The sequence below is a fragment of the Oryx dammah genome, unplaced genomic scaffold, assembly GCF_014754425.2.
Source record: "Oryx dammah isolate SB20612 unplaced genomic scaffold, SCBI_Odam_1.1 HiC_scaffold_13, whole genome shotgun sequence".
NCBI classification, from domain to species: domain Eukaryota; kingdom Metazoa; phylum Chordata; class Mammalia; order Artiodactyla; family Bovidae; genus Oryx; species Oryx dammah.
The window spans coordinates 28,699,376-28,720,954 of NW_024070197.1; the positions used below are offsets into that span (position 1 = coordinate 28,699,376).

General features: G+C 45.5%; 1 protein-coding gene across 1 annotated transcript in view; it reads right to left on the minus strand.

Annotated features, from left to right (window-relative positions):
* CDH1 (cadherin 1) overlaps positions 1–21,579 on the minus strand; it is a 73,587-nt gene that overhangs the window by 23,431 nt on the left and 28,577 nt on the right. Inside the window, exon 3 of the mRNA XM_040253258.1 lies at positions 2,254–2,477. Coding sequence (XP_040109192.1) covers positions 2,254–2,477 — 224 coding nt within the window. The remainder of the gene's footprint in view (positions 1–2,253; positions 2,478–21,579) is intronic.

Here is a 21,579-nt window from a genome sequence, read left to right on the forward strand (position 1 = left end):
GAATGAAAAGAGAGTTAAGATTATCACCCCTTCCAATTTAGGGTCACCTGGCACCATAAGGGTACTCTGAACTAGAGACAAACCAAAGTCAACCTCAAACCAGTTGTGGCAGACTTGCCACCTTACCATCCAGGCTTCCCTTGTGGCTCAGATGGTAAAGAATCCACGTGCCATGTGGGGGACCTGGGTTCGATGCCTGGGTTGGGAAGATCCCCTGGAGAAGGTAATGGCTACCCACTCCAGTATTCTTGCCTGAAGAATTCCATGGACAGAGGAGTCTGGCAGGTTACAGTCCATAGGGTCACAAAAAGTCAGACACAACTGAGAGATTTTCACTTTCACTCAATATCTGTTCTTTTTTAAAAACAAAAGTTTCTTTCCCTGTCTTTCTCCCACGCTTTCTCTTGAGATTACATATATAATCCAACAATGTACCCAAGTAAACTACATTCCCTGCACTACACCTGTTGCTAGGTGGGACCATGAAGCCAAGTTCTGACTAATGAGATGTAAGAGGAAATACTGCTTCAAAATGCCACAAAGCCTTCTTTAAAACGTGGACAACTAAGTGATACATTTTGGGGCTTCATCCCATTCAACTTCCTACTGTCCAGAGGAAAGATGTGATGACTGGAGGTCCAGCAGCCATCTTGGACCATGAGGTATCATTGAGGACAGAAGCCATATATGTGCTAAGGTTGACAGAATAAAAAAGAAAGAAAGAACCTAGCCTCCTGATGACTGCAAGAGTCTCAATAATGGTCACAAGTTACAACTGAATTGTCTAAACTTGAAAGGCAAATACTGTTTCACATAAACCACTGCAATGTATGCTTTTCTATGTATTTGAAACTAATCATGAAGGCAGATGGCAAAGGTGGAGAAGTAAAGTTGAAAGACCAACTTCGTTTCCATCTTTGGCTCACAAGAGGCCTCCATGCACCACTATCTAGCAAGAACTTACCAGATAGGACTAACATGAATGATGGCATCAATTGGAGACTTGAGTCAGGAAGCTTAGTTCTACTAAGTTCCCCATTTTTCTGGTCTGACCAATTACACCAGAGAGGAAAAAAAAGATCTCCCAGGAGTATTAAATTCCTAGAATCTCAGCAGTCTTCAGGGAGAAAAACTAGAGCCAGCCGAATGACCTTGGCACTTACAACACTTCTACACTCCCAGGATATAACTATAATAGCCCCCTAGAGAGACATTCAATAGGAAGCACCATGGGAGCAGTTTAGAAACTGGCAAAGGCATCTGGCTTTGGGTAACAATTTCAGAAACATTATTGCCAAGAACCTGGGCAGACTTATATCCTTTTCTCTGTGGCCAATCCACCCCACTCCGGGCTCCTGGTATATGCCAGACCCAAGGGCCAGGCATTGCAAATTCAGTGGGGAAGTAGCTCGTGGAGATCCAATCAGGCCAAAGATTCATAGTGATTCCTCCCCTTCTTTGCCAAGACCCTCCCCACTAGAGACATGAAGAGCAAAATGACCAGAAAACTGACTTTGTGTAAATTCTTCCTCCAGGTAGAGAATGAGCAGAAAAGTTAAAAATGACTGACTACTTGATATATGCCTTCCATAGTTTCAGCATCTTACAAGTATTAGTTTATATAGTCAGTATCATCTCCATTTTACAGATAAATTCAAGCACAGACGGATTAAATAACACCCCCATGGCACTTCCAGGTGGTTCAGTGGCTAAGACTCTGTGTTCCCAATGCAGGGGCCCAGGTCAGGGAACTAGATCCCACATGCTGCAACTAAGAGTTCGCATGCTGCATACAACTAAACATCTCAAGTGCCACAGTTAAGACCTGGCACAGTCAATAAATAAATAATTAAAAATAAGTAACTCCCTAGCGGAAGGGCTGGTACTCAATCCCAGACAGAATCCATGCCCTTACCCTTATTCTACACTATCTGCAGAAATAAGGTAGTGTATCTTGCCATCAGCCTAGCAACAACAACAACAAATCAACAGCAAGAATTAGTTCAGTTGGAATGCAGCTATTTTGCATCCCATCCCTCTAGGCCCAGGGGGCATTGGCAGTGTCTGGAGGCAATTTCGATTGCCACAGCTGGCAGTGTTACTGGCTTCTAGCAGTTAAGACCAGGGTTGCTGCTAAACCTCATAGAGCACAGAGGACATCCCCATAATCCCCATAGAAATGATCCAGCCCCAGATGTAAATTAAGCAGCAGACTAAAATAATAGTGAATGTCCGAGAAACACTCCGACTTACATGATGACGGTGGTGGTGATGGTGGTGCGCTGATACCGTCAGTGTCACTTTGGTGGAGAGCTTCCTGTGGGTGGAGTCCCAGGCATGGACAAGAAAACTTAGCTCTGGACGATGAAGGTATACAGGCCGTTTGACTGTAACCAGGCCATCTGCGTGCACTTTGAATCGGGTGTCGTCAGAAACATAGACTGTCCTTGGTAGGCCAGCACATCCTTCAAAACTCACTGCAGGGCATAAATGACAGTGATTAGAAACCTGGGGAGATGAAACAGCATTCCTTTTCTAGAGACTGAACTTCATTCACCCACTAAAAGTCTAACTCACACAAAACAGGCACAAGGAAAACAAACCAGAGTCTGGTGACAAATGGCAAAGATGACAAAGTAGCAGATGCCATCTTCACAAGCCCAGGGCGATTTAACTGTGGTGACTCTTCCACTTGGAGACTGAGAATGATAACCTGCCTAGAAAGTAGCTTCTCCTTTTCAGTAACAAAACAGGGCCTCTCCTTCAGAGGACTCCTGATTATGTGAAAAATAACTGAGACAGAATACCTATTGAGTCCAAAAGTTAGAGACTGAGGTATGGTGAGATACTATGGATTAACGACATTTGAATAAAGTGTAGGGACTTCCCTGGCAGTCCAGTGGTTAAACAATCTGACTTCCAGTGCAGGGGATGCAGGTTCAATCCCTGGTTGGGAAACTAAGATCCCACATGCCGCAGGGTAACTCAGCCCACAGCTACTAAGCCCGAGTGCCTCAACAAAGAGCCCGTGCAGCCAAAATTAAAAATAAATAGATAAATAAGCAAACAGTTTACATTTCAATAAACAGTGGCAGATAATGAGAGGAAGCCAGCAGGACATAATGGTTAAGAGTGAGGGCTTGGGAAAATTTTTTAACTTCAGCCTCTTCATCAGGCTTCCCTGTGGCTCAGCTGGTCAAGAATGCACCTGCAATGCGGGACACCTGGGTTTGATTCCTGGGTTGGGAAGATCCCCTGGAGAAGGGAACAGCTAACCACTCAAGTATTCTGACCTGGAGAATTCCATGGACAGAGGAACCTGGCAGACTACAGTCCAAGGGGTTGCAAAGAGTCAGACACGACCGAGTGACTTTCTTTTCTTCATCTTCAAAATGAGGATAATCATAGTGCTCACTCTTCAAACATGGTCTTATTTACTGTCAAGGTTAGGGCTCAAGTCCCAGCTCTGCTTATTAGCTCTGAGACCTTGGGCACATCACTGAATCTCTCGGTCTCCAGTTTACCCATCTGCAGAATGAAGGTATTTGACAACAACTACTTCCTAGGGTTGTTTTAAGATACACAGAACAGTGCCTGGCACATACTAGACACTTCATTTATTCAGTATTCCACAAAAGACATTGATAACGGCAGATATTCATTTAGAACTGATTATATGCTTATTTTCTGAGGCATTGAGAAGTAAAGCCTGCCTGCAATCTGAGACCACCCAGTGGAGAATCTCATCACTATCAGGGGAGACAGTGAAGATTTCACAGGAAAATCTTCAACCTGATCATACAGTGCAGTGAGACAAATGCAAAAGACAGAGAGGACTACTTGGATGAGGTAACTTAGGATCAGTGGCTTAGAGACAAAGCTACTTAAAACTTTACAGTCATTAAAGTATTAAAACTTAAAAAGTATTAATACCCAATGCTGGAGAAGCTGTGGTGAAAAGTGTCTGCATTAAACATCAGAGTCCCAAAGGACTCATTTAACAAGTTTCCATCAAATAATTTGCCAGACATTGTGCTGGGCAATAAGGACAAAATTGTGAATAGACAGGCAAGGCACCTGCTTCCATTGAGCTTATACTAAATTGTGAAAGAGATGGACGTATAACAAAACTGAATCTCAGGTAATGACAAATGCTAGACATAAAGGAATTTAAAAAGAGGATAATATAAGAGTGACAGGGGAAAAAAAGAGTGATGAAGTATGCGGAGTGTATAACTTTTACTGGATGTGAAAGCTGGCCTCTCTGAAGTTGTAGGTGTCTGAGCTGAGACCTATAAGGAGTCAGCCTTATAGAAATCTTGGCTCAAGAGCCTTCCAGGCAGAAGGAAGAGTCGATGAAAATTCCTTCTGGGAAACTCAAAATGATCTGTTCTCCCTTTCAAATAATTATCTCTCATTCCTCCAGTGCAATTTTTAGTTTTTCCAAGAGATCTTTTATTTAAAAATAGTTCTGTCCTTTTGCCTATTTTACATGGCTAAACTAAGCACAGCATAGACACTTCTACATGGACATGGATCAGGTCTCTGCCAGAAAGCCCTCAAGTCGGTTATGGTGTCTGGGCTGCAGTTTTCATTTGTTCCACTAGGGGCCACCATTGCCAACTTTTCTGACACCAACAGCCCCACCCTTGCTAGAGAAAATAAGACCTTGTTAGGGGGCAGGAGGATAAGCACCATGATTATTCCCATTTTGTAGATGAAGAAACTGAGGCTCACAGAGGTTAAGACAGTTGTTTGATCCCTATAACTAGTGAACAGCAGAGTTGGGATGGCCCTTAATATTAGTAACCTAGTCTCAATCACTCCCTGAACCCTCCTTTGCCAGTTTGTTTAAAAAAAAAAAAATCAAAACCATGCCACATGGCTACCCTCACCTTTTAGTCTGGTTCTACAACTGATTTCCCAAACTTGAAGGGGTTGGGGAGGGGTGAGCATGGCAAGGATTTTTAAAAATGAGAGGAAGACGTTGACAAGAAGAGCCTCAGAGTCTGTGACTGGAATGATTATATAAACCCAGATTCTGCCATGTTCTTGCAGAGTGACCCTACACAAAATGCTTAACCTCTCTGGGCGGCTTCAGTTTTTTCTACTGGCACCTAAAGGATACCAGCACTGACTGAGCCCACCTCTTCAGGGTTTTGTGAGATTAAACAAGACAGTGAACGTGATCACAACGTTCTCCCAACCACACCCCAGCAGAAACGATGGGGCCACTGGGCTGTGTTTGGGGGGCTTGCCATATAATCAGGGAACAAGAGCCGCCCTCATTTTCCACACTGAATTCTGTTTCCCAGCCAGCCCAGACCTGGGCAGTGAGAGCTGGGACGAGCATGATTGGACTTGCCAATCGTGGCAGCCTGAAAACATGAAAATGGTTTTGCAAATAACTTAATGCAAGGCTCTTAACCTGCTGTGGGGCATCTTGTCTTAATGGTGGCTAAGCCCTGCCCTGTGAGAAGTGACAGAAGTAGTGTACGCGCCGCAGGCAGGCCCAACCTGAATTTCCAGGTGCTCATTAAGGCCCATTATCTTTCTGTGCAACCTGAGCCTCTGGGCTGATTAGCCAGAAATTACAGAAAAGATTGAGGGGATCTCCAGTTCTGAGAAGGCTCTGGGAAGCTGGCTTCAACCCTGGCAAGGGCTGGACAGTATCTCAGAGCCACAGGGAACACTAACACCAGCATGTAATGGGAAACAAGACTGGCAAACCGTAGAAACCAGAAGATCAGTATATGAGGATTGGGTATATTTGAACATTTCTTAAAAAAAAAAAAAAAAAAAGTTTTGCTGTTTTTTCTGTCTGCACTGCATGGCATGTCTTAGTTCCCTGACCAGGGATTGAACTCTCGCCCCTTGCAGTGGAAGAGTCTCAACCACTGGACTGCCAGGGAAGTCCTACTTGAACATCTCTAAAATAAAAAGGTAAATAAAAAAGACAGCAAAAAACTAAGTATTAAATCAGCATGTTGTCCTTTCCTAAATCAGTCATTTGGTCACTTGGTTTCGAAACTAGATCCTAATGACAAGAGCCAAGAACCCACTGGCCATCTCTAAATGGGAAGATTTTTCCACCACAATAACATCATCACCACCATCAAAAACTAGATTCAACAGCTTCAGCCACCTTTTATTCCCTATTTTCTTAACATCTAAACATGTGAGAACATTATGTATCAGGTTCTGTTCTAAGCACGTCACAAATGCTAACTCATCTAATCCCAGAACTCTGTGAGGTTGCTGTCATCAGCGTCCCCTTTTTATAGATGGGGAAACTGAGGCGTTACTAAGTGGCAGAGCCTGGACTGGGACTTAGGTATGTCTGAGAGTTCACGCTCCTGACCACTCTGCCTCTCTACAAGTCAGACTCTTGTCCTGTGCTCCTTCTGTCCAGTTTTCTGATTGAATCCCCCACCCCAGGCCATCTTGTGGTGCAGGCATCACCAGTCCCATTTTCTTTGCCCTGAGTTAAAGGCTGGTGGGAGGAGGGGCCGGGCTGCCTGATCCCAGAGTGAGGGTTCTTCACTACTCTTCCTATTTGCAAAATAGGGATGGAATACTTCTTGGGGTGGGGGTGGGGGGTCAAGAAAAAGAAAAAAGACATTCCAGAGCAGTTGGAATTCTACACAGCAGGAGGTTGACAGTAATTTGAGTGGAGGTGGAGGGAAGGTTGAAAGAGGTACAGTTGGAGGCAGTTTTTAAAAACGTAACTTCCTGAAACATTTTTGTATTGTATGGTATGTTACAATTACAGTGAGTCACTTTTTAAAACGACAAAGAGAAGAGTGAGGTAACAAGTACCTTTAGGGATTTCCCTCATCGTGGCTAAAGACTCTGTGCTTCCAACCAAGAATTTGCATGCTGCAACAAAAGATCCCACAACTAAGACCTGGTGCAGCCATGCAGCCAAACAAATAAAATACATATGTGTGTATATTCTAAAAAGCATCTTCAGCACACTGTGACTCCCGTAAGTTGTCATTCATCCTACAAGTGCCCCATTTTCTTGCGTATTGGGCAGAAGTAGTAGCTTAATCTGAGGACCCCCAGAAGAGATGCCTGAAGTCCAAATACAAATGAAACCCAAGTCTATGAAAAGCTTTGTAGTCCTAGGGCAGCAACATTCTTTGCTTGGAATTGTGTCGTGCCCCAAACAGTCCTGCCTGAAGGCTCCCGTTTCTTCTCTCACCCCCGCCCAACTGGAATGTGAGTGGGTAGGAACAAGACACTCTCCAAAGCCTCCATACATTTTAGGGAGATGTAAGGACCGGGCCTGCCATCAGATTCAGCTACCCATAGTTATTTGGTAAGGAGTGGGATCACCCGGTCTCTCAGAAGCAACTATCTGCAAGTGGGGTTTTCCCCACAACACACACAAAGAGGTGCCTTCTGGGATGTCTCTCTCTCCACAAGAGGCATTTTCCATGGCTAATACCAAAGAACAATACATTTGTTTTTATTTCAGGGACCACTGGAACAAAGCATCAGATGAGAAAATTTTACATGTGACCTCAAGGGCAAGATCATAAGCCTTCTGAGGCTCTTCGAGATCCTGGGGGCCACACTGCCATTGTGCACCCCCAAACCAAGGGTTTCGGTTTTTAACTTAAATACTCAAGATAAGGAACAAGAAGTCTTACTTGATGGATGAACGGAACCCTGGGAGACAGACATGTACCGCCTGGCTGGGCAGGCCTTCACTTCGCTAGAGAGCCACAGTGTTTCCAACTCCAACCACAAAGCCCTAAATCTCCATGGGTACCACCACCTAGAAAGTTCCTTTCTAGGTTCCATTTTCTTTGATGGACTAGGTGACTGGAATGTCTTCCTTTGGTGGGTGTTCATGAAATTACTAGCCATTCCAGGTTTAATAGGCACCCGTGCTCAGCAGAAAACGTAATTCAATGTTTGAAAAATGGGAGAGAAAGGATGATGAGGCCTCCAGTTTGTCCACACTCAGGCAATGTTGAGATTCAAGTTGCACCAGGAAGACTATCATTTTAGCCCCGATAAACCTCCAGTTATGTATGCTACTTGTTACTGAGAATTACGGGCAGTAACACCACCTAACAGCCTGACTAGCCATAGCAGCCTTGGTGGGTAGAGTCCAGCAGCCCCAGCTTCTAAATGAGGAAGTGGGCTCAGAAGTCTCAGTGAAGAGTCTTGGCCAAGCCACCTAGCTGTGAAGTGGCAGGGCCTGTGGTCTGACGCCTCACCAGGACTTAACCACCAGGCAGCCTGCCTCCTGCTTTGATGAGCCATTTGTGAGACTGGTTGCTAGCTGAATGGCCACAGGGAAGTGATTTCACAAGACAGAATGGGACAGATGGAAGGGAACCAGAATAAAAATAGCCAAGCTTCCCTGTCCCTATCTCCACAAGACACACACACTCACCGCATCTCTCCTCGAATGAAAGATGAAAGTAACACCTTGGAAATCCAGTGCCGGGGCCTCAGAAAAACATAAGGACAACCAGACAACCAAAGGAGGGAGTTTTAAAGATTCAAGAATGTTCTGCCTTAGGTCACTGCGTTGCATAAGTTGAAATAAGTCGGAGTTCCTTTGATCAGCCAACTTAACTCCCAGACATTTTTTCTGGTTAAGATAAGCAGCCTGGAATATCACGTTTCACAAGCACCACTCGCAGGTGTGTCCACAAGAGCCTGCGCATTGTGGTCCCCCAGGGCATTCTCGGCTGGGGTGCCGGCAGCCCAACAAATCGCCCTTGTGCACAGGCAGCTCCTGTGGGATCCCGGGGATGGGAAATTTTATTTTTAATACTTATTTGTTTGACTGTGCTAGATCTGTGGTGTTCGGGATTTTCAAGGGAAGTTTATTTTCATGAAGCTTATTGAGTTCTTTCTCCTGGCCTCCCAGCATGTTGTTGCCCAGAACAAAGTATAAGTGGTCTCTGTCTTCATTTAACTCACACCCTAAAAACAGATGTCAACAATGGGCACCGCCCGGGAAGGAGGCAAGGAACAAAGTCTCCTCCTGTCTGTTTCCATCCAAACAGACTGGGGTGGAGGGGGCAACAGTGTGCAGAGAAAATGGTGAGGATGCGGTAGAAGGGCAAGTTATCCCAGAGCCCTGTGATGATGCGCCCACAGGATAAAGGGGTGATCACCCTGGATCCCCCCTCTTTTTTAAAGATGTATGTATTTATTTCTTTATTTTTGACTGTGCTATGTCTTCGTGGCTGCATGTGGCTTTCTCTAGCTGCAGTGAGCGGAGACTACTCTCCAGTTGAGGTGTGTGAGCTTCTCACTGTGGTGGCGTCTCCTGTTGCAGAACGCTCGAGCTTTTGGAGTTGTGGCATAGGACTTGAGTAGTTGTGGCTCCCAGGCTCTAGAGCACAGGCTCAGTACTTCTGGCATGTGGGTTTTGTTGCTCTGAGGCATGGGGGATCTTCCCAGACCAGGGATTGAACCTGTGTGCTCTGCATTGGCAGGTGGATTCTTAACCACTGGACCACCAGGGAAGCCCTCCACCTTTGTTTTAAGGTTACACTCATGCCACCTGGGTCGCTCCAGCAAAGCATGTTTGCTCCCAGATTGTTTCTGCTTGGACTAACGCAGAACATTCTCAGACAGCAAACACCATGGATGCTGATCACAATCAGCACAGTGAAAAATGTCACAAACAGCACTTCCACAGTTGGGTACAAGCCAGTGCAAATACTTTTATGGTTTTACATTTGTGTGAACAGGGTCAACCACGGTAGGGTCAAACCCCAGCTTTGCTTTTTTAGGTGCTACGGTAGACAAGTCACTTTCCCCTTTCTGTAGTAGGAGGCAGCTTCATTTCCTTCAAGGGATTGCTTCAAGGATTTTTCTTCAACAAATATTTACAGAGCCTTTACTTGTTGCCAAGCATCATTCTAAGGGCTGGGAAATACAGCAGTGAACAAAGCACAATACAGCAGTGAACAAAGCACGCATCCTGTCCTCATGGGGCTTTCATTCCAGTGGGGAAGAGATAATTAACAAATAGAATGAAAAATGTTAATAGAGAAAAACAAATAGGTAAGGGGGTTCCAAGCTTCTTTGCAGCAGCAGGGCTGGAAGGGACAATTAAAATGCATTTAGGGAAGGCTCAAAAAGAAGCATTTGAGGGACTTCCCTGGCGGTCCAGTGGGTAAGATTTCATGTGTCCACTGAAGAGGGCATGGGCTGATCCCTGGTTAGGGAACTAAGATCCCACATGCCACAAAGGCGTGGCCAAAAAATAAACTAAATAACAATTAACACACACACAACATTCCACTGTATGGATACAAAAACATGAATAATCTTCCCTGGTGGCTCAAACGGTAAAGAATCTCCCTACAATGCAGGAGACCAGGGTTTGATCCCTGGGTTGGGAAGATCCCCTGGAGAAGGAAATGGCAACCCTCTCCAGTATTCTTGCCTGGGAAATTCCATGGACAGAGGAACCTGGTGGGCTACAGTCCATGGGGTCGCAAAGAGTTGGACACAACTGAGAGACTAACACATACACAACAACAGGAATAATAAAATAATTTAGGGAAAAATAGGAGGGGGAGCATTTGAAGAGGTGGCCCCACTTCTGGCTGCGTGCCAGACCAAGGGACTGAGCCACATAGCAAGGGGCAGTAAGTGGCCTGCTCAGCGCAGCATACCCACTTTCACTGGGCTCTGTTCCAGGGCTGAAGACCCAGGTAGTGATCCCTGCCTTCCCAGGGCTCACGTAGTGGACTGAGAGTAACACTAGCACGTGGGTCCCACACAGGCCTGGGAGGGGTGTTGGCTCCTGTCCCTCCAGTTTAGAAGGACCAGGGGCCCTCCCCAGACCACCTGGCCTCGAGATCAGGGCCAGAAAAGAATTCAGTTTGAAATCCTTTGCCTTTCTGGGCCTGTCCTGAACAGTTCAAAAACGAACCCATTGATAAAAAACCTCATCCTGTTCAATCACCATCTTCCTGCCTAGATGGGGGGAGGGGCTCTGGTGTCTCAACTGGAGAAGCGGGGCTTGCTTCTCTGCTCAAGTCTGAGACCGAGGCCTTGGCTTCAGTTTCCAGGGTGGACACTAACTGCAAAGGAATCTCATGGCCATTCATTTTAAAAGGGGAAGCAGGTGAACCCCACTGTTAAAGAAGGAGCTGACCGCCTGCCCACTGCAGAGGTGCACAGGGACCTCTTTGCTGTCACAGGGAGGAGGGAAACTGGTTTGGTTTCATCCAAGAGAACGAGAAGCCCTCTGGCTTACACACTTAAATAGGAGGAGTTTTATTATCCAGCTTCTGGCTGCCAGTTAAATACACAAACACCCGACCAGCCTGCCTGAATAGAGGTGCTAATTGATTATTCCCACTGGCTGCAACCCAGGAAACATTCCTGTGGCCAGGTTGGGCATCGCCAGGAACTGTTTGCTTATTGATTAGAAAGAAAAGACTTGCACCCACACCACACAATCTGCCCACTTTTCCTTTCTGTTGGGCTCCCAGAGGCCAGGGAGCGCCCTTCTCCCTTCACCTTCTGCTGACTCCTCAGGGGAAGGGGCGGCTGGCGTTCCTGGGCTGGGGGACTGGCTCCTAGGTCCCCATGCGCCAGGAAGGGGTTTCCAGTTCTTGGCTGCCCACTTATGAAATAAAGCACTTTGACCAAAATACCCCAACCTCATCTCCATCTGGGGTCTAGTGTAATGTGCCCTGCACAGAGACTATCCTCATCAATTCAGTTGCTCAGTAGTGTCTGACCTCTTTGCAACCCCATGGACTGCAGCACATCAGGCTTCTCTGTCCTTCACTATCTCCCAGAGCTTGCTCAAACTCACATCCGTTTAGTCGATTTGATACCATCCAACAATCTTATCCTCTGTCGCCCTCTTCTCCTCCTGCCTTCAATCTTTCCCGAGCAACAGGGTCTTTTCCAATGAGTCAGCTCTTAGCATCCTGTGCTCTATCCTAGAGACTACCCCAGGATGCTTCTTAAAAATACCCAGGCTTGGGCTATGCCACAGGCAAACTGAGGCTAGAGGATATTGAATTTTAAACCTTTCCCCCAGGCACTTGGAGCAGGCACTTGGTGGAGAATGGTCCTACAAAAGCTTCCCCAGGGAGACAAAAGGCAGAAATAACACAACAACCAATGAGGGAAGTTATCGCTCAGGTTTTAATGATAAAGGCTCAGAGATGTTAAGTGACTCTCCCAAGGTCACACAGCACTGAGCAGCAGAGCTGGGATTCAAATCCAGGTCTGGCCGGCCCCAAGACCTATATTCGGGACCCTGGCATTGTTGTGCTTCTCCAGCCCGAGTCTCCTTCAGTCCCCACTTCGGTCTCTCTGTGAGCCCACCTGGTGACCTCCCTTCCGTTTACTCTAGGCTGTTGGATGTTAACCTGTTAGGCCAGCACACACCTCACATTCCTCAGTCACTTCTTATCAAGGTCTTTGTCACCCACACCTATCTTTTCCCCAAATCTTAGTTTTTTGTTTTTAATTTCGAAAACAATACTTGTGTATATTAGAGGAAAGAAAGTGACAAAGCACACAGGAGGCACCAAAAAGTGGAGACAAACCAAATGTCCAGTTGAAGAATAAACAAAGGGTAGTATATCCATCCCCACAATAGAAACCACTCTGCAATAAAAAAAAGAGGAATTAATTACTTTCTGTTCATAATTATTTAATTACTGCTCGTCATTAAGTCATTACCACTACAAGCTGCACCATGGGTAAATGTTGAAAACATTATGCTAAAAGAAGCCAGTCACACAAGACCATGTACTGTATGGCTCAATTTATATGAAATATCTAAAACAGGCAACTCTATAGGGAGTAAGTAGTTGCTTAGCTTTTAGTTTAAAAAAAAACAAAACTAAAATTGTCTATGGTAGCACAACTCTGTGAATATATGGAAAAGCCATTGTATCCTCCTACACTTTAAAAGGGGAGAATGTTAAGATGTGTGAATTATATCTTAGAGCTATTATCAAAAAACTAAAAAGGAGAGGTGGAAAAAAGAGAGCCAAAAGCACAAAGCACTCACGGATGGACCCAACCACGCAGAGAAGCCGCTGTCTAAACGCTGTTATGTGTCCTTCAGATCCTGGTCCACCCCTCTCCTAATTCGCTTACTTAACCCTGATATCCATCCTATGATATCCTCTGTTTTTCTAGAATTAGAGTATGAACACTACTATATTTTTAAACATCTTTTTTCCCCATTTTCTTCTTTCTCCCCATTTCCCCATTAAAAATAAATCCAACTAGATAGTTATTAGGATGGAGAAAATATGGCATAGCTACTCATCAATAGAAAGGGACAAAATACAATAGCATAGGGACTTCCCTTGCGGTCCAGCAGCTAAGACTCCGTGCTCCCAACGCAGGGAGCCCAGATTCGATCCCTGGCCAGAGAACCAGATCCCATGTGCCGCAACTAAGGGGTTGCACATCACAACTAGAGATTCTGCATGCTGCAACGGGAGGGGCTCACATGCAGCAACTAGGACCCAGTGTGGCCAAATAAATAAATATTTTTAAAAGATTTAATAGCATAGATAAACAAAGTTGTCATGCTAAATTAAAGAAAATGACAAAAGACTAGCAGTCATGGAGATAGGATTCAGTTAGTCTGGAGCAGGGTTCTAGAAATTCCAGGAAACCAGAGTCATTGGAAAAGACCCTGATGCTGGGAAAAGATTGAAGGCAGGAGAAAGGGACGACAGGAGTGGACGAGTTGGCATCACCGACTCGATAGACACGAGTTTGAGCAAGCTCTGGGAGTTGGTGATGGACAGGGAAGCCTGGCATGCTGCAGTCCATGGGGTCGCCAAGAGTCAGACACGACTGGCAACTTAGCACGCATGCATGCAAGAGTATTCTAAAACTAGGCTGTGTCTGGAGAAGGAAATGGCAACCCACTCCAGGATTCTTGCCTTGAGAATCCCATGGATGGAGGAGCCTGGTGGGCTACAGTCCACGGAGTCGCAAAGAGTCGGACACGACTGAGCAACTTAACTAATATATGGTTATGGATATAACTAGACTTACTGTAGTGATCATTTATCAATATACACAAATATATAAGCATTATGTTCTACACAGCAAACAATATAATGTTATATCAATTATATCAATTAAAAACTTTTAATAAAGCAAGTTTGGAACATGTGGATTAAAAAAATAAAAATAAATAAAACTAGGCTGTGCAGCTACCACACAGCTGTGTACATTTACAAATATGACCTGGCTGTATGCAGTGGGTAAACTTTATGGTATGTAAATTACATCTCAATGAACCTGTAAAAATATAGTTATTACTAGGATTTCCTTTGAGGAGGACCCCATGAGTTCAAGTCCCAGGGTTCAAAAAAGACACAAACCCATTCATCTAAAAACACAAGGTCAGAGTGATGAAAAAGTGGGGAAGGAAAAGAGGCCATAAATCATTCTTAATGAATAATAATTAGAAGAGTAAATATTCCATATAATGACAGTCATTATGTGCGGGCACTTCACAAACACTGACTCCTAAACTGCTAGAAAGCAGGTGGGGTTTTTTAATCCCCTTCATCCTGATGAGCCCCTAAGGCCCAGAAAGGCTTGAGTCACCTGTTCAAGGTCAGAGAGCCAGTCAGTCTATGAAGCGAGAGTCACACACACAGGACCAGCCAAGGCTGGTTGAACCACTGGGCTAAAACTTCTCTGCCCTGAAGGAGAGAGGCTCCAGGGGAAGGTGACTGCCAGATGAGATGGGTCCAAACCCACGCTGGGCACAAAGGCAGGTTGCTAAAACCAGAGACTGACTCTCTGTACATGGATATAACCCAGACAGACGTTCCCAGTCTGGGGGCAGCATTTCCCCAGCACTAATGGATGTGGAAACATGCTGACACCAGCGCGGAGCTCGAGATTTTTAATCATTCAGTAAGTCATGAACAAGGTCCGGAAACCTCTTCTCCAACACAAAGAATGAATATGAGGCTTGTACCGTTTCCAGCTGTGGGCTGTGCTGGAAAAGCTTGGGCCCTCTGCGTCTGACTTTTGGAGAACTCCCCAAGCATAGCTGGACGCCAAAGCTGCACAAGTCAGGCATTTCCCACAGAGTCTCCAGATCACATGCACTTGCAGATGACTCCGAAACAAGTGCTCACTTGTCCAAGAGCACTTACAAGAGGAGACTTTCTCTTTTTCAATGGAGGCCAGCATCGTTTTTCCTCATCAAGAACAAATAAGCATTGATGGGAAAGGCCGTTGCTTCCAAGAGCATTTGCCTGATCTGCTCAGCTGGCTCTGGAGGTGAATGCTCAGCCCCCACGTGCACAGGCTCCTGTGAAAGAAGCCACACAACCATTCCCTTCCCTCCGAGGAAAGCTTTTCCCGGGGAAAAGCAGAAATGTCTCAGGCCAGGGAGCTCACCCCAAGACTTCCAAGTAGGCAAGACAACAAAAAGAAGAAAATTATATGAAGACTCCCCAGGCCACAGGTCCCACATGAAAGCATGTGTTGGGCACAGCCGGGGTCCCGGGGCTAATTCTCAGGATACACTTGCTGCCACAAGGCCCTGTGGCACCTGCCCCACCAGGGCTTCTCACACTTTATTTTTCTGGTTGCGGTCCTTACAAGAGTCAGTGGTTTCTCTACCTGGCTTGTTCCCATTTTCCAATCAACAGTTGGAAACTTGCATACATGCAGAATGACGTATGTACAAGGTTATTCACTAAGGCATTGTTTGTACTAGCAAAACATGGCAGAGAACTCAAGCATCCATCAAAGGAGGGTTAGTTTAAACTGTGGAATTTTCTTACAATGAAATCTGATGTGGCTCTGAAACAAATGAGAAGTTCCTGATGTGCTGCTATGAATGTACTTTGAGACATTAATGTGATAAAAGCAAGGTGCAAAATAGTGCAGGGGGATTAAGAATACAGGTTCACCTTTCCTTGTATTTGCATCTCAGCAAATAACTGAGATTACAAGTCTGGGGGAGGGGCTGTTGTTGGACCCAAAGAGGATCAGGTTGGGGAAGAAATTTTTCCTGTATAATTTTTTATATTGGTTGATTTTCCAGCCAGAAATGTATTATCCGTTCAAAAGACTAAAAAATAAAACCAAAAACCTCACAGGGAGCATAGGCAAATTGCTCACTATTTACTTTGTAGGAAAACATTAATTTTTGCAATTATTCAGAGGGCCTCGATCCCTCTGAGAATCTCAGCAACCTAAGATGCAGGAGACTATAGGAAGGGCTCGGTGGGAGTGGTGGGAAAGAGCAGGGATGACCCACACATGACTGGAGAAGGAAGAGGTGCTGCGGGGGAAATGATCAGCTGGTCTAGGAAGAACTAAGTCAGGTGATGGTTACTCTCTGGGGTTTGTCAGGAAGATGAGTGAGTGCTCAGGCAAGTCCCTTTCATTCATTCATTCAGGGTTAATTTACTCATTGGTGACACAGAGGCTGAAGCGTAAGAAGTAGTGCTCAAAGGCCATGTTGAACAGCTATTAATCAGTATGACTTTTTTCAGAGGGCATCCAAACCACATGTAGAGATGTCACATGCTCACATCCTCTCATCCAGCAGAGCCCACACGCAGGACCTCATCCCACAGAGGGACCCACACACGTGCATGTGACAGATACACAAGGAACCTCACCATGGCAGCAAAACATGGAAACAGCATCAACAGCGGCCTGATGAAATAAACAATGGCCAACCACTCAATCCATCCCAATCCCAAAGATAGGCAATGCCAAAGAATGCTCAAACTACCGCACAATTGCACTCATCTCACACACTACTCACAGCTCAGTTGGTAAAGAATCCACCTGCAGTGTAGGAGACTCCAGTTCGATGCCTAGGTCAGGAAGATCTGCTGGAGAAGGGATAGGCTGGCTACCCACTCCAGTATTCTTGGGCTTCCCTTGTGGCTCAGGTGGTAAAGAATATGCCTGCAATGCGGGAGACCTGGGTTCGATCCTTGGGTTGGGAAGATCCCCTGGAGAAGCGAAAGGCTGCCCACTCCAGTATTCTGGCCTGGAGAATCCCATGGACTGTATAGTCCACAGGGTCATAAAGAGTCAGACACAACTGAGTGAGCTTCACTTTCACATGCTAGTAAAGTAAAGCTCAAAATTCTCCAAGCCAGGCTTCAACGGTACGTGAACCATGAACTTCCAGATGTTTTAAGCTGGATTTAGAAAAGGCAGAGAAACCAGAAATCAAATTGCTAACATCTGTTGGATCATGGAGAAAGCAAGAGAGTTCCAGAAAAACATCTATTTCTGCTTTATTGACTATGCCAAAGACTTTGACTGTGTGGACCACAACAAACTCTGGAAAATTCTTTAAGATATGGGAATACAGATCACCTGACTTGCCTCCTAAGAAATCTGTATGCAGGTCAGGAAGCAACAGTTAGAACTGGACATGGAACAATGGACTGGTTCAAAATCAGGAAAGGAGTATGTCAAGTCTGTATATTGTCATCCTGCTTATTTAATTTCTATGCAGAGTATATCATGAGAAACGCTGGGCTAGAGGAAGCACAAGCTGGAATCAAGATTGCAGGAAGAAATATCAATAACCTCAGATATGCAGATGACACCACCCTTATGGCAGAAAGCAAAGAGGAACTCAAGAGCCTCTTGATGAAAGTGAAAGAGGAGAGTGAAAAAGTTGGCTTAAAGCTCAACATTCAGAAAACTAAGATCATGGCATCTGGTCCCATCACTTCATGGTAAATAGATTGGGAAACAGTTTTTATTTTCTGTTTTTTATTTTCAGTGGAAACAGACTTTATTTTCTTGGGCTCCAAAATCCCTGCAGATGGTGATTGCAGCCATGAAATTAAAAGATGCTTGCTCCTTGGAAGAAAGGTTATGACCAACCTAGACAGCATTATTAAAAAGCAGAGACATTACTTTGGCAATAAAGGTCTGTGTAGTCAAAGCTATGGTTTTTCCAATAGTCATGTATGGATGTGAGAGTTGGACTATAAGGAAAGCTGAGTGCCGAAGAATTGATGCTTTTGAACTGTGGTGTTGGAGAAGACTCACTCTTGAGAGTCCCTTGGACTAAAAGGAGATCCAACCAGTCCATCCTAAAGGAAATCAGTTCTGAATATTCACTGGAAGCACTGATGCTGAAGCTGAAACTCCAATACTTTGGCCACCTTATGCAAAGAACTGACTCATTGGAAAAGACCCTGATGCTGGGAAAGATTGAAGACAGGAGAAGGGGACGACAGAGGATGAGATGGTTGGATGGCATCACCAACTCAATGGACATGAGTTTGAGTAAACTCCAGGAGTTGGCGATGGACAGGGAGGCCTGGCGTGCTGCAGTCCATGGGGTCGCAGAGAGTCAGACACGACTGAGTGACTGAACTGAACTGAACCACTAAATAGGAAACACTGCAGAAATTTTAAGAACAAAGTAGCCACGAAAAAGAATCAAGTAAATCTACATGTAATAACATGAGAGGAATCTGTCTCTAAAGAAACGTCAAGAAGCAAAATAATACGGTAGAGAAAATGTTTAGAACATCTTTCAAAGGATACAAGAAACTGGTACCACTGGAGAAGGGGGTGACAGCAGATGAGATGGTTGTTTTGTATCACTGACTCAATGGACACGAGTTTGAGCAAACTCAGGGAGAGAGTGAAAGACAGGGAGGCCTGGAGTGCTGCAGTTCATGGGGTTGCAGAGAGTTGGACATAACTTGGCAACTGAACAACCACCACCACCACTGGTTGTCTCAGGGGATGAACTGCTGGTGGAGGAAGTAAAAGATGGGAGGGCTGCTAGCCTTTATATTCTTCTGCACCACTGGAATTGCTTCATGTTTGCTTTCCCATCATCACATAAACAGACATTTTTCTTTTCTTTGAACTGAAGGAGGGAAGGTGTTAGGTTGACTGACTTCAACGGGAAAGCCCTGCACTCAGGCTCCCCAAACCCCTAATGCTGACTTCAGTTACATTATCCGAAACAGGACACCCAGGATAAGGGAGGCCAGCTGGTCCCACTCTGGTCGATTCTATTTGCGGTTTGCTAAGTACAGTTCTCTGGGTTACAATCTAATGGTCTAAATGACGAATGCTGTTTTTTCCCCCAAGAGTCATGCTTTAAAAGGTACATTGACCCGTGGAAGTGGTCCAGAGGAAAAGGGGCACAGAGGGTAAGTGGCAGAGTGAGGGACAGACTGGTCCTAAGATCCACAGGGCAGAATCCTTCTAGAAGGGTCGGTGATGGTGGCACCAGAGGGCAAGATAAGGGCCAGAGTAGGGTAGAATTAGTGAGGCCACCTGAGAAGAGAAGGAAATGTTTTTGCTAAGAGCTGACCCCAAACACAGAAGGGGGCTGCCTGCCTCCCATACCCTGATGGCTTCCTCAGGTGCAGCCTCTATACGGACTGAGGTTCTGTGTATAAGCTTGAAGTTTTCATAGGAGAAGGAAATGGCAACCCACTCCAGTACTCTTGCCTGGAAAATTCCGTGGACTGAGGAGCCTGGTAGGCTACAGTCCATGGGGTCACAAAGAGTCAGACTCGACTGAGCGACCTGACTTCCCTTCATAGACCTGGATTTTAATCTCATCTATGCCTCGAGCCATGTGACTTCAGCTTCCTCTTTCCAAAGAATGGTCCCTATGCATGGGCTCTTTGGACAAGATAAAGAGTTCTTATCAAGAGCTCAGCAGAGCCTTCTTTGTGGTCATTCATGTTATATCAATAGATTTATGGAACTAGAAACTTCTGCAGCTGTCTGAGGTCACCTTGCTGGAGAGACAGGGCCACCAAGGAGGTAGAGTCCGGGATGCTGTCATGAAACCAAAACCCTATCAGTGCCTCCCTCTGGCCCATCCACACCCACACTCCTGCTGTGGGGTGTGGTGGTTCCTTGCCTGTGGGCACGCTCTAAACCAGATTGATGGGGGGTCAATCTGCTCCCATCCTTCCTTCCAACCTTTTAGGCCCAGAGGGAGCAATATCTTATCTGAAAATGAAAGTCGCCTCAGTCATGTCCTACTTTACCACCCAGGTCAGAATACTGGAGTGGGTAGCCTTTCCTTTCTCCAGGGGATTTTCCCAACCCAGGGATCAAACCCAGGTCTCCCACACTGCAGGTAGATTCTTTACCACCTGAGCTATCAGAGAAGCCATTATATCTGAGGTTACTGATATTTCAGTATATCTGAGGTTACTAATATTTCAGTAACCTCAGATATACAGATGACACAACCCTTATGGCAGAAAGCAAAGAGGAACTCAAGAGCCACTTGATGAAAGTGAGAGAGTTAAAAAGCTGGCTTAAAATTCAACATTCAAACAACGAAAACCATGGCATCCAGTCCCATCACTTCATGGCAAATAGATGAGGAAACAATGGAACCTGTCAGAGATTTTATTTTTGGGGGGCTCCAAGATCACTGAGGAGGATGATTGCAGCCATGAAATTAAAAGACCCTTGCTCCTTGGAAGAGAAGCTATAACCAACATAGACAGCATATTAAAAAGCAGAGACATTACTTTGTCAACAAAGGTCTGTGTAGTCAAAGCTATAGTTTTTCCAATAGTCATGTATGGATGTGAGAGTTGGACTATAAAGAAAGCTGAGTGCCGAAGAATTGATGCTTTTGAACTGTGGTGTTGGAGGAGAAGACTCTTGAGAGCCCCCTGGACTGCAAGGAGATCCAACCAGCCCATCCATCAGTCCTAGATGTTCATTGGAAGGACTGAAGCTGAAGCTCCAATACTTTGGCCACCTGATGTGAAGAATTGATTCACAGGAAAAGACCCTGATGCTGGGAAAGATTGAATGTGGGAGAAGAAGGGGATGACAGAGGAAGAGATGGTTGGATGGCATTACTTTGAGCCAGCTCCGGGAGGTGGTGATGGACAGGGAAGCCTAGCGTGCTGCAAACCATGGGGTCACAGAGTCAAAGAAAACTGAGCAACTGACCTGAACTGAACTGGAGCAACGTCCACCCCTTTGCAGGCCACCTGGAAACCTCTCTGTGGCCATGAAAAGAAGTTTCTCGTGTCACTGTTCTACTCAGTCTGATGCCCTCCCTGAGGACTTAGCAGTGAGCACCTGTGACTTGAGCCAAGGTTCCAGGTCTGTGAATGGGTGTCAGAGAAAATGCGAGCCCCTGGAATTAGAGTGGAGACATGGAGACCTACAGAATGCTCCATGGTCTTCAATAAAGAGGCCTGAGATCCCCAAAGAGGAGCCCTACACTAGACATGCTTAGGGCTTAACATCATGGATGCTGGGAGGGAGGAGAGAATGAAAGGGCTCAGCCAAGGCCACAATGACTGGCTGCTTCCAATGCCTCCCAACCCCAATTGATCTGAGCACCAGGTGATAAATTCACTTCAAACCTCCAAACCTTGAGTCCTGTGAATAATAAAAACAAAGCACATGTGATGGGCAGAGGGGTTAAAATGGGGCATGAGAGACATATCAAACACCCGTCTCTTTGCTTCCCATAGACCCGCTTCATTTCTTGACACCTGAACTATTGCTTGTGTAAGTGCTCAGTCGTGGCTATAGCCCGCCAGGCTCCTCTGTCCATGGGATTTTCTAAGC